Below are 13,642 nucleotides of genomic sequence, written 5' to 3' on the forward strand. Positions count from 1 at the left end.
ACTTTTAGAGATCTCCAGAGGTGTCAGTTGCACCTCTGGAAGTAAGATGATTTCCCTGCCCATACTTGTCAAAGCACTTCCTTTTTTTTTTTTTTTTTTTTGAGATGGAGTATCGCTCTTGTTGCCCAGGCTGGAGTGCAGTGGTGCGGTCTTGGCTCACTGCAACCTCTGCCTTCCCAGGTTCAAGCAATTCTCCTGCCTTGGCCTCCCAAATAGCTGGGATTACAGGCACCCGCCACCACATCCGGCTAATTTCTTTTTGTATTTTTAGTAGATACGGGGTTTCACCATGTTGGTCAGGCTGGTCTCAAACTCCTGACCTCGTGATCCACCCGCCTCGGCCTCCCAAAGTGCTGGGATTACAGGCGTGAGCCACCGCGCCCGGCTAGCACTTCCCTTTTTAAGCTAGTGCTGGCATGCCACCTTCCCCTCAAAGCAGAGTCAACTTCCTTTTGTTTCAGAGTTTTGTACTGGCCTCTGTAGGCCCTTTTCAGGATACAAAATAAAGTGCCCTTCTGCATCCACATGCAAATGGGTTGCCTTCCAGTGTCAGATCTGTGTTCCGGAGTTTGGTCAATGCATCTTTACAAGAATAAAACCACATGCCTACACAGAGAAATGAGCCTGTAAATGGCTTTCTGGATAGGGTTACTCGTTATCTTGACACTTCCCCTAAAAGAAATTACTTTCTTGGTGTAAGATGATTAGGACATTGAATGACCTACTCTCAACTTCTGGAAGGGCAGCTCATTTTGTCCATTTTTCAATGAGGGAGTGGGAGGAACCCAACATTTTCAGTTACAACAATAAGATTTTGTTTTTTTTTTTTTTAAAAAGGGTCCTATGTGGAAATGAGTGGGACAATGATAAAAATAAACAAATAATTAAAATTCCAAATCAAAACATAACTCCTGGCCCTGAGATCCCCAGTTAATCCTCTAAGACCACAATCTCCACATTGTGAACTTGATGCTGGTGTTCTTCCATCTCAGCCACAACTTTCTCCTCAGTCCTCAGCTCTGTCTCCAAGATGACCGCTTTGCCCTCAGTATCTTCAGCCTCTGGGTCCGGGGCTGGGTCAATCTCAATGATGGTCTGCCCATCCTCTGAGGTGCTTTCAACAGCCTGAATTGCCGAGGTTAGGCCGGACTCCATGGCCACCAATTCCACAGGGCTAACCATGGTGGTCATGTTGCCCAGTGTACTCCCATCCTGCATGGCAGTAGAGCTCAGCAGCGCCAAGCTAGATGAAGGGTGGATGGTCACTGTGTCTGGTGAGCTGCTCTTGGCAGAGGAGACCACTGTGGCATAGCGGAAGAGCTGAGGGCCAGAAGGCAGTGTGTGGACAGTCACAGGACTGGAGCCCTGGCTGAGGGTGGCCACTGGAATATTGCCCATGGAAAATGACTGACCCACTGGGGTGATGGTGATGGGTGAGATGACTGTGAACTGAGGCTGCTGGACAGGAGGAGAAGGGCTCAAGACAGTGGTGGAGGCTGGCCGCTGGAGCCGGGGCCGTTTTGGAGGCTTAGGAGTGCTCACAGGCATCAGTACCACATTTTGAACCGTCTGAGATTTTAGCCTGTGATCCTGGGCTTGTTTCTTCTGCTCCTCCAACTGGCGTTCCAAGTCTATGGAAAAAAAGAAAAGACTTTGTGTGGAGGGAAGTAAAATCTTGGGAGCATTAAACTGAGAGTCAGGAGACTTGGTGTCTCTGTCTGGTTTTGTTACTAAGTAGCCTCAGGCAAGTCGTGATATTGTTTTCCTTCTTGTTGTGCTTTTTTTTGGGGGGCAGGGTCTGGCTATGTTGCCTAGGCTGGAGGGTAGCGGCTATTCACAGGTGCTATCGTTGCGCACTACAGCCTCAAACTTCTGGCCTCAAGCGATCCACCCACCTCACCTTCCCAAAGTGTTGGGATTACAGGCATAAGTCAGTGCGCCCAGCCTGCACAGTCCCTTGGAACTCTCATGGACCTACAAAGAAGCTACAATGGCCACTCCAAAAAACAGTGATTTTCAAACTATCCTTCAAGGCAAGAATGCCTTGCTGCATTGGCTGGAAAACTACTTTGCTGGTGACTCAAATAGCCACAGTTTACGATTGTTGCCCAGAAAGGTCTACAGAAAGTTACAGAAGAAGTCCCTAAAAATTACAGAACTAAAAGAGGTCTTAAGAGTTCAAACAAATTCATTTTAACAGGGATCCAGAGAGAGAAAGTGACTAACTTAAGGTTATAAAGGTAGGGCCAGGACAAAAATCATCTGACGGTCAACTTGGTTGCCTTTGCATTATAATACGCCTATCACTATCCCTCTCCCAAGTGTCCAGTCCAACCTAGGTGACCCCTGGTAAGTTAGGTTCCACAATGGAACCTCTTTATTACTTAGTACCTGATAAGCACCCAATAATCAGTTACACTTGCAGAACACTTTGCTCCCTATGTGTTATATTGTGATATAATAAGAAATACATATTTAGTCTCTGACCCTGGATCCTGGCACACAGCTCCTAAAAATACATGGATCTCTAGAGCAGTAAATGTCTTTATATCTCTTTTTGTTTGTTTGTTTGAGACAGAGTCTTGCTCTGTCGCCAGGCTGGAGTGTAATGGCGCGATCTTGGCTCACTGCAACCTCCGCCTCCCTGGTTCAAGCGATTATCCTGCCTCAGCCTCCCGACTAGCTGGTACTACAGGCATGCACCACCATGCCCAACTAATATTTGCATTTTTAGTAGAGATGGGGTTTCATCATGTTGGCCAGGATAGTCTCAATCTCTTGACTTTATGATCCGCCCGCCTCGGCCTCCCAAAGTGCTGAGATTACAGGCGTGAGCCAGTGCGTCCGACCTAAATGTCTTTATATATATATATACACACACACACATATATATACATATATATCATATATATATATATTTTTTTGAGACGGAGTCTCGCTCTGTCACCCAGGCTAGAGTGCAGTGGCGCGATCTCGGCTCACTGCAAGCTCTGCCTCCCAGGTTTATGCCATTCTCCTGCCTCAGCCTCCCGAGTAGCTGGGACTACAGATGCCTATCACCATGCCTGGCTAATTTTTTGTATTTTTAGTAGAGACAGAGTTTCACCGTGTTAGCCAGGATGGTCTCGATCTCCTGACCTCATGATCCGCCCACCTTGGCCTACCAAAATGATGGGATTACAGGCTTAAGCCACCGCGCCCAGCCAATGTCTTTATATCTTAATGAGATGACCGGTATCTGGGAAGCTTTAGCTAGATTCAAGATGGGGGCTGGTCACCAGAAAGAACCAGGCATGATTGAAGGATTAAGACTTTCAGCCCTACCCCTACAACCTCCAAGGAGTGGAGAGAGGCTGTAGGCTGATTACCAATGGCCAATGAGGTAATCAATCATACCTATATAATGAAGCCTCCATAAAACCCCAAAAGTACAGGGTTCAGAGAGCATCGGATTATTGGAGGTTCCTGAGAGTGGCATGACTACAGAGTGCATGGAAGTCCCACTCTCCTTCCCACCTTGTCCCATGCATCTCTTCCATCTGGTCATTCATCTGTATCCTCTGTAATAACCTTTATAATAAACCCAATAAACATTGAGTGACTGCTTCTCTGAGTTCTGTGAGCCACCTTAGCAAATTAATCAAACACAAGAAGGTGATTGTGGGAACCCCAATTTATAGCCAGTTGGTCAGAAGCACAGGTCATTTTGCAGTTTGCCTTCAACAATTAATTGGAAAAAAAAAAAGCACAGGTCACAACCTGGGGCTGAATGGGAGGCAGTCTTTTGAGACTGCGCCTTACCTGTGTGATCTGATGCTATCTCCAGGTGGACAGTATCAGAATTGAACTGAATTATATATACCCAGTCAGTGTCCACTGGAGAGTTGATTGCTCGGTATATGCAGAAAAACCCCTACACATCTGATTACAGAAGTGTTCTGTGCTATACTGAGTGTATGAGCATGGGAAAAACACTTTGGTTTTTCCAATGACTTATACTATAAAACGCCAAGAGTGGCCGGGCACACTGGCTCATGCCTGTAATCCCAGTACTTTGGGAGGCCGAGGCGGGTGGATCACTTGAGGTCAGGAGTTCGAGACCAGCCTGACCAACATGGAGAAACCCTGTCTCTACTAAAAATACAAAATTAGCCAGGTGTGGTAGCACATGCCTGTAATCCCAGCTACTTGGGAGTCTAAGGCAGGAGAGTCACTTGAACTCGGGAGGTAGAGGCTGCGGTTAGCTGAGATCGCACCATTGCACTCCAGCCTGGGCAACAAGAGTGAAACTCCATCTCAAAATAAATAAATGAATAAATAAGTAAATAAAAATAAAAATAAGGCTAGGCGTGGTGGCTCACACCTGTAATCCCAGCACTTTGGGAGGCCAAGGCAGGCAGATAGATCCCCTGAGGTTGGGAGTTTGAGACCAGCCTGACTGACATGGTCAATCCCCATCTCTATTAAAAATACAAAATTAGCCGGGTGTGGTGGTGCATGCCTGTAATCCCAGTTACTTGGGCGACTAAGGCAGAAGAATTGCTTGAACCCGGGAGGCAGAGGCTGTGGTGAGCCGAGATCATGTGACTTCACTCCAGCCCGGGCAACAAGAGTGAAACTCCATCTCAAAAAACAAAAATAAATAAAATAAATAAATAAATGGCCGGACGCAGTGGCTCACGCCAGTAATTCCAACACTTTGGAAGTCTGGGGTGGGCGGATCACAAGGTCAGGAGATCGAGACCATCATGGCTAACACGGTGAAACCCTGTCTCTACTAAAAATACAAAAGAGTTAGCCAGGCGTGGTGGCGGACGCCTGTAGTCCCAGCTACTCAGGAGGCTGAGGCAGGAGAATGGCGTGAACCCAGGAGGCGGAGCTTGCAGTGAGCCGAGATCGCGCCACTGCACACCAGCCTGGGCGAGAGAGCGAGACTCTGTCTCAAAAAAAATAAATTAATTAAATAAAATATATAAATAAATAAATGTCATCCCTAGAAGAATGTCCAGGTATAATACTGAGTAGCAACTTGAAAAATATTAATAGGGCTGAGCGCAATGGCTCACACTAGTAATCCCAGCACTTTGGGAGGCTGAGGTGGGTGGATAACTTGAGCCCAGGAGTTTGAGACCAGCCTGGGCAATATGGCAAAACCCCATCCCTACCAAAAATATAAAACAGCTGGGCATGGTGGTACACACCTGTAGTCCCAGCTATTCAGGAGGCTGAGGTGGGAGGGTCACCTGAGCTCGGGGAAGGTCAAAGTTGCAGTGAGCCGTGACTATGCCACTGCACTGCAGCCTCAGTGACAGAGTGAGACCCTGTCTCAAAAACAAACAAAAAGAAAAATATTAGTATGTCACGATGAAAAAAAGCAGAAAACAAAACTTTATGTACACAATGATTAAAACCATCTGAAAAAATAATACAGACGGCCGGGCGCGGTGGCTCAAGCCTGTAATCCCAGCACTTTGGGAGGCCGAGACGGGAGCATCACGAGGTCAGGAGATTGAGACCATCCTAGCTAACATGGTGAAACCCTGTCTCTACTAAAAAATACAAAAAAACTAGCCGGGCGAGGTGGCGGGTGCCTGTAGTCCCAGCTACTCGGAAGGCTGAGGCAGGAGAATGGCGTAAACCCGGGAGGCGGAGTATGCAGTGAGCTGAGATCCGGCCACTGCACTCCAGCCTGGGCGACAGAGCGAGACTCCATCTCAAAAAAATAAAAAAAATAAAATAAAAATAAAAATAATACAGACAAGGGACCAAACGCCTATATTTCTAACAAATATCATTTTTCTGATGGTTTAAAGGTTTTCTTTTTTTTTTTTTTTTTTTTTTTGAGACAGAGTCCCACTCTTGTTGCCCAGGCTAGAGTGCAATGGCACTATTTGGCTCACTGCAACCTCCACAACCTGAGTTCAAGCGATTCTCTTGCCTCAGCCTCCTGAGCAGCTGGGGACTACAGGTACACACCACCACACTCAGCTAATTTTTGTATTTTTTTTTTTTTTTTTTTTGAGACGGAGTCTCACGCTGTTGCCCAGGCTGGAGTGCAGTGGCGCGATCTCGGCTCACTGCAAGCTCCGCCTCCCGGGTTCCCGCCATTCTCCTGCCTCAGCCTCCTGAGTAGCTGGGACTACAGGCGCCCGCCACCGCGCCCGGCTAATTTTTTGTATTTTTAGTAGAGACAGGGTTTCACTGTGGTCTCGATCTCCTGACCTTGTGATCCGCCCGCCTCGGCCTCCCAAAGTGCTGGGATTACAGGCGTGAGCCACCGCGCCCGGCCATTTTTGTATTTTTAGTAGAGATGGGGTTTCACCATGTTGGCCAGGATGGTCTCTATCTCTTGACCTTGTGATCTGTCTGCCTCAGCCTCCCAAAGTGCTGGGATTACACAAAATTTCTGATTACCACAAACAATGGAGAAAGTGCTAAATTTATATCTACCAAACAAGCAGTATCAATAATGTGAAAAAGACAAAGATCAATTTGTATCTTCTGCCACCAACATTATTGAATTAATGGAGCAATCTAAGAGACATCTTAATCCTCCACAAGACACAGAAGGGGGACTATGATGTCAACTGCCTTCTTTATTTCCTTTGTGCCTCTTTTGTTTCTTATCAATACACCTCACCTGCGGCTTTTTTTTTATTTTTAAAAGCAAAATCTGAAACTATTTAAAAAAAAAAAAAAAAAAAGTTACCCTAACATTAGTCAACAAGAAAATGGGAAGACAAGAATATTAGCATATCACCAAAGAAGAGAGATAAGTTACACATACCTGTCAGAGTATAGAGAAACTGTTCTTCTCCCTGCTCTACTTGGTTCCTTCTGTTGTCTAAAACCTTCTTGACTGTGTCCATTAGGCCAAATGTGTGTGCTACATTGTTGAGAACAGCAGCATCTATTTAAAACAAAAGACATGCCTGTCCAGTTAAAACAGATATGTTACACCACTCTCCATTGTGCTGTTTATAAATATGAAACAACCAGAAATTATGGGACTCTCCTAACTGCATTTTAACACATTTTTAACCAAGATTTATTACATGTATAATGAATTCTGGTTTAATTGTTATATTTTTGTAAGTCTTTCCATATAAATAAATACAAAGACCAGGCTGGGCATGGCGGCTCATGCCTGTAATCCCAACACGTTGGGAGGCAAAGGCGGGAGGATCACTTGAGGCCAGGAGTTCAAGACCAGCCTGGGCAACATAGTGAGACCCTTGTCTCTACTTACATAAATTTGAAAAAACTTTTTTTTCTTTTTTTTTGGAGACAGAGTCTTGCTCTGTCCCCCAGGCTGGAGTGCAGTGGCGTGATCTTGGCTCACTGCAACCTCCACCTCCTGGGTTCAAGCGATTGTCCTGCCTTAGCCTCCCGAGTAGCTGGGACTACAGGCGCCTGCCACCACACCCGGCTGTTTTAGTAGAGACGGGGTTTCACCATATTGGCCAGGCTGGTCTCGAACTCCTGACCTTTTGGTCCACCTGCCTCGGCCTCCCAAGGTGCTGGGATTATAGGCATGAGCCACCGCGCCCAGCCAATTAGAAAAATTTTTAAGGCTAGGAGCGGTGGCTCACATTTGTAATCCCAGTCTCTAACAAAAATACAAAAATTAGCTGTGTGTGGTGGCATGTCCCTGTAATCCTAGCTACATGGGAGGCAGCCAAGGCAGGAGAATTGCTTGAACCCAGGAGGCAGACATTGCAGTGAACCAAGATCATGCCACTGCACTCCAGCCTGGGAGACAGGGCTAGACTCCACCTCAAAAAAAAATTTTTTTTTAATATCTTGCATCTGTTTATAGTTCTGACTTTAGGTTTTGAAAACATGGTCCCTATACTAGATAGAGTTAAGTTTCATCTCAATTTTGCTATTTTCTATCTGTGCAACCTTTGGTAAGTCATTTCACTCTTTTCTCATCTAAAATGAATGGAACTAATAATACTCTGCAAAATAGACATGAAGATTAGAAATATATTTTAAGTGTCAAACATGAGGATTGGCATGCAAGATTATTATTTTTATTATTATTATTTTTTTGAGATGCAGTCTTGCTCTGTCACCCAGGCTGGAGTACAGTGGCACAATCTCAGCTCACTACAAGCTCTGCTTCCCAGGTTTAAGCGATTCGACTGCCTCAGCCTCCTAAGTAGCTGGGATTACAGGTGCGCACCACCAAGCCCAGCTAATTTTTATATTTTTATTAGAGACAGGGTTTCACCATGTTGCCCAGGCTGATCCTGAACTCCTGATCTCAACTGATTCACCTGCCTCAGTCTCCCAAAGTGCTGGGCGTGGTGGCTTATGTCTGTAATCCCAGCCCTTTGGGAGGCCGAGGTGGATGAATCACCAGCCTGACCAATATGGTGAAACCCCGTCACCACTAAATACAAAAAATACAATAAAATGGCCGGGCATGGTGGTGCATGTCTATAGTCCCAGCGACTTGGGAGGCTGAGGCAGGAGAATTGCTTGAACCTGGGAAGCAGAGGTTGCAGTGAGCCGAGATTGCACCATTGCACTCCAGCCTGGGAAACAACAGTGAAACTTGTGTCTCAAAAAAAAAAAAAACTGGGCCAGGCACAGTGGTTCACGCCTGTAATCCCAGCACTTTGGGAGGCTGAGGCAGGTGGATCACGAGGTCAGGAGATCGAGACCATCCTGGCTAACACGGTGAAACCCTGCCGCTACTAAAAATACAAAAAATTAGCCGGGCAGGGTAGTGGGCACCTGTAGTTTCAGCTACTCTGGAGGCTGAGGCAGGAGAATGGTGTGAACCCGGGAGATGGAGCTTTCAGTGAGCCGAGATCACACCACTGCACTCCAGCCAGGGTGACAGAGCGAGACTCCGTTTCAAACAAAAAAACGCTCCGCCTCCTCGGTTCACGCCATTCTCCTGCCTCAGCCTCCCGAATAGCTGGGACTACAGGCACCCGCCACCACGCCTGGCTAATCTTTTGTACTTTTAGTAGAGACGGGGTTTCACCGTGTTAGCCAGGATGGTCTTCATCTCCTGACTTCGTGATATGCCCACCTCAGCCACCCAAAGTGCTGGGATTACAGGCATGAGCCACCGCGCTTGGCCCTCTGTTCCCTTCTATATAAAACTTCTGAAAAGAACTGTAAGCCAGGTGCGGTGGCTCACGCCTATAATCCCGGCACTTTGGGAGGCTGAGGCATGCGGATGGCTTGAGCACAGGAGTTTGAGACCAGCCTGGGCTATATGGCAAAAATCCAGTCTCTACAAAAACTACAAATATTAGCCAGCTGCAGTGGTATGTGCCTGTAGTCCCAGCTAATTGGGAGACTGAGGCAGGAGGATCAATTGAGCCCAGATGGGTAAGGCTGCAGTGAGTTGTGACTGCATCACTGCACTCTAGCCTGGATGACAGAGCAAGATCCTGTCTCCAAAAAAAAAAAAAAAAGGTCAGTATTTGTGTTCATTGCTTCCTTAACTTGGACAACTTTACCTACATTCCTTCCACGGTCACCTCACTTGGTCCCATGGTTTGAAATAACATACACATGCTGAGCACTCCCACATGTACATCTCCAGCCCTGACCTCTTTCCTGTATTCCACATTCATACTTCTGTCTAGATGAGTGACATCTCTATTCGATGGTCCAATAGTCATCTCAATTTAAGAGGTAAAACTAATTTTGATTTCCTCTCTAAACCTGCTCCTTTCCCAGTGGCCATCATCTCAGTAAATGGCATCACCACTCACAGCTCAGGCCAGAAATGTGTGAATCATCCCAGTATCTTTCTTGCTTTTTCACCCTGCATCCAATCCATCAGCAAGACTTGACAGTTTGACATTCAAAATACATTCTCAATCTAATCACTTCTTCCTAAGTCTACCGCTACCCGCTCTAATCCATGATACATTATCTCTTGCTTGGACTAATTCCTTTAAGAGCTTCCCAACTGGTCTTCTTTCTACTTTTTCCCCATAGAGTCTGAGTCTACTCTCCACACAGCAACCAGAACAATCTCTTAAAAATACAAATCTGGAGGCCAGGCACGGTGGCTGACGCTTATAATCCCAGCACTGTTGGAGGCCAAGACAGGTGGATTACCTGAGGTCAGGAGTTCAGGACCAGCCTGGCCAACATGGTGAAACCCTGTCTCTACTGAAAAATACAAAAATTAGGTAGGTGTGGTGGCAGGCACCTGTAATCCAAGCTACTCGGGAGGCTGGGACAGGAGAATTGCTTGAACCCAGGAAGCAGAGGTTGCAGTGAGCTGAGATAGCAATCCAGCCTGGGCGACAGAGCCAGACTCCATCTCAAAGGAAAAAAAAAAAAAAGATTCTGTTGTCAAGTTTGCTTAAGTGTATGGTATGTAAGGTATGAGTTATAAAGAAGTAACAACAAATGACTAACAAAAATAAGAATTCGCTGGGTGCGGTGGCTCACACCTGTAATCTCAACACTTTGGGAGGCTGAGATAGGTAGATCACCTGAGGTCAGGAGTTCGAGACCAGCCTGGCCAACATGGTGAAACCCCATCTCTACTAAAAATACAAAAAACCTAGCCAGGCATGGTGGTGTGTACCTATAATCTCAGCTATTCAGAAGACTGAGACAGGAGAATCACTTGAACTTGGGAGGTAGAGGTTGCAGTGAGCCAAGATCACACCACTGCACTCCAGCCTAGGCAACAGAGTGAGACTCCGTCTCAAATAAATAAATAAATAAATAAATAAACAAATAAGGATTCACTGAACATACGAGGTCTCACCATAATCCCATTTCTTTCTTTCTTTCTTTTTTTTTTTTTGAGATGGACTCTCGCTCTGTCACCCAGGCTGGAGTGCGATGGTGTGATCTCCGCTCACTGCAACCTTCGCCTGCCGGGTTCAAGCAATTCTCCCACCTCAGCCTCCTAAGTAGCTGGGATTACAGGCACCTGCCATCACGCCTGGCTAATTTTTGTATTTTTGTAGACACAGGGTTTCACCATGCTGGCCAGGCTGGTCTTGACTTGCCGACCTCAGGTGATCCGCACACTTCAGCCTCCCAAAGTTCTGGGATTACAGGCATGAGCCACAGCGCCTGGCCCATAACCCCATTTCTATCAGATTAGAACATCCTTTTACATTCTGCACAGCAGCACCCTGAAAGTATTCAGAAACAGCTATAAGTGAACACAGTAGGTTCAGAAAGCCTTAAGTTAATAGGATATGAGAATAATCTAAAAGCAAGTGGATTTCTCCAATTTTCAGACTCTCTATATATACACATAGTGGACGTACACACATAATGAGTATATACAGAGAGAGTCTGAAAATACATATCTCGGCTGGGCGCGGTGGCTCATGCCTGTAATCCCAGCACTTTGGGAGGCTGAGGTGGGCGAATCACCCAAGGTTAGGAGTTTGAGACCAGCCTGGCCAACATGGTGAAACCCCATCTCTACTAGAATTACAAAAAATTAGCTGGCCGTGGTTGCACGAGCCTGTAGTCCCAGCTACTCAGGAGTCTAAGGCAGAAGAACTGCTTGAACCCAGGAGGTGGAAGTTGCAGTTAGCTGAAATCGTGCCACTGCACGCCAGCCTGGGTGACTGAGTGAAACTCCATGTCATGGAAAAAAAAAAAAAAAAAAGAGAAAAGAAAATACATATATTGAGACAGAATGCTTTCTGTCAGTTTCTTTTTTTTTTTTTTTGATATGGAGTCTTGCTCTGTCACCCAGAGTGGAGTGCAGTGGTGTGATCTCAGCTCACTGCAAACCCCCACCTCCTGGATTCAGTGATTCTCGTGCCTCAACCTCTCCAGTAGCTGGGATTACAGACATGCACCACACCCAGCTAATATTTTTTTTTTTTTTTGTATTTTTAGTAGAGACAGGTTTTCACCATGTTGGCCAGTTGGTCTCGAACTCCTGACCTCAGTAATCCGCCACTCTCAACCTCCTAATATATGGGGATTACAGGCGTGAGCTACTGCACCCGGCCTGTTTTTTTTTTTTGAGACAGGGTCTTGCTCTGTAACCCAGGCTGGAGTACAGTTGTATGATCATAGCTCACTGCAGCATCGAACTGCTGGGCTCAAGTGATTCTTCTAAGCCTCAGCCTCCCAAGTAGCTGGGACTACAGGCACCCACTACCAACCATACCTGACTAATTTTTAAAAAGCTTTTTGTAGGCCAGGAGCAGTGGCTCATGCCTGTAATCCCAGCACTTTAGGAGGCCGAGGCAGGGGGATCACCTGAGGTCAGGAGTTCAAGACCAGCCTGGCCAACATGGCAAAACCCTGTCTCTACCAAAAATACAAAAATTAGCCGGGCATGGTGGTGGGCGCCTGTAATCCCAGCTACTCAGGAGGCTGAGGCAAACAGAATTGCTTAAAACCCAGGAGGCAGAGGTTGCAGTGAGCTGAGATTGCACCACTGTACTCCAGCCTGGGCAATAAGAGTGAAACTCCATCTTAAAAAAAAAAGTTTTTTTGTGGAGACAAAGCATTTCATGATGTTGCCCAGACTACTGGCACCATTTATAAAGACAAAAATTACCTGTGGAAAAGCATGGCCAGATCTGAGTTCAAAACCTAGTTATGAACCTTAGACAAGTGACTTAATTTATATGAGCCTTAGTTTCCTTATCTGTAAAATTAAGATAGTAATACCTATACATCAGGGTTTTTGCAAGGCTTACAGGACCTGCCTACAGAGGTGAGTATTCAATAAATGACTGCTACTGTTAAGATTAGTGCACTTACCTGTGACCTGGAAGGGAGCCTGGATGAGCCGCTGCTGAACTCCCCGGAGTAGCTCCTCTATTTCCTTCTGTATATTGCAGACAACTTCTTCCATCAGCCCTACATCAGCTATTCCTTTCCAGAACATCAAAGTGTCCTCTGGCACAAGAAGGATAAGACAGAGGGTAAAAAAGAGACACTACACAGATACTTAGGCAAATCTCTACAATGTGAAATTCAAAATTATTTTAACTCAAAAGAATTTCTTATTGGGCCATTCCTGAAAAAAAGGAATACGCTTTGGAATACCAGATGCTTCCTGAGTGGGCACCCAATTATTTGGCCCCTTCAGCAGCATAGGTGCTTGGGATAATTGCCTCAATTTGTCATTCTCTGAATTTGTCATAGTTCTCACTACAAAGAATAGTCATTTTCTTCCAATAAAGATATTAAGCATTAAATAAACATATTTAATATTAAATATTTAATTTTAATTTAAAATGAGATATTAGATATTTAATATCATAAAAGTTAAATAGTAAAGATATTAAATTAAATATTAATTAAGATATACTCTCCCTAGTCCTATACTTAAGAAAACAAAACAAAACATTTGGATAGACGGGGCTATAAGCTCTCTGAGGGTGGTGGCTACATCTTTTCTTTTTTTCTTTTTCTTTTTCTTTTTTTTTTTCTAAGATGGAGTTTCGTTCTTGTTGCCCAGGCTGGAGTGCAATGGCGCGATATCAACTCACTGCAACCTCCGCCTCCCAGGTTCAAGCGATTCTCCTGCCTCAGCCTCCCAAGTAGCTGTGATTACAGGCATGTGCCACCACAACCGGCTAATTTTGTATTTTTAGTAGAGACGGGGTTTCTCCATGTTGGTCAGGCTGGTCTTGAACTCCCGACCTCGGGTGATCCACCC

At 45.6% G+C, this 13,642-nt stretch overlaps 1 protein-coding gene across 8 annotated transcripts in view; it reads right to left on the reverse strand.

Annotated features, from left to right (window-relative positions):
* Window positions 1-450: 450 nt before the first annotated feature.
* Window positions 451-13,642, reverse strand: part of GMEB1 (glucocorticoid modulatory element binding protein 1) — a 50,162-nt gene continuing 36,970 nt past the window's right edge. For all 8 annotated transcript variants that reach the window (XM_028837140.2, XM_028837148.2, XM_077965995.1 and 5 more), the window contains 3 exons: window positions 12,739-12,876; window positions 6,788-6,910; window positions 451-1,631 (listed from right to left, as the gene is read on the reverse strand). In XM_028837140.2, the coding sequence (XP_028692973.1) occupies window positions 931-1,631; window positions 6,788-6,910; window positions 12,739-12,876 (962 nt within the window). In that variant the 3' untranslated portion in view covers window positions 451-930. The remainder of the gene's footprint in view (window positions 1,632-6,787; window positions 6,911-12,738; window positions 12,877-13,642) is intronic.

This window comes from Macaca mulatta, chromosome 1, assembly GCF_049350105.2.
Source record: "Macaca mulatta isolate MMU2019108-1 chromosome 1, T2T-MMU8v2.0, whole genome shotgun sequence".
Lineage (NCBI taxonomy): Eukaryota > Metazoa > Chordata > Mammalia > Primates > Cercopithecidae > Macaca > Macaca mulatta.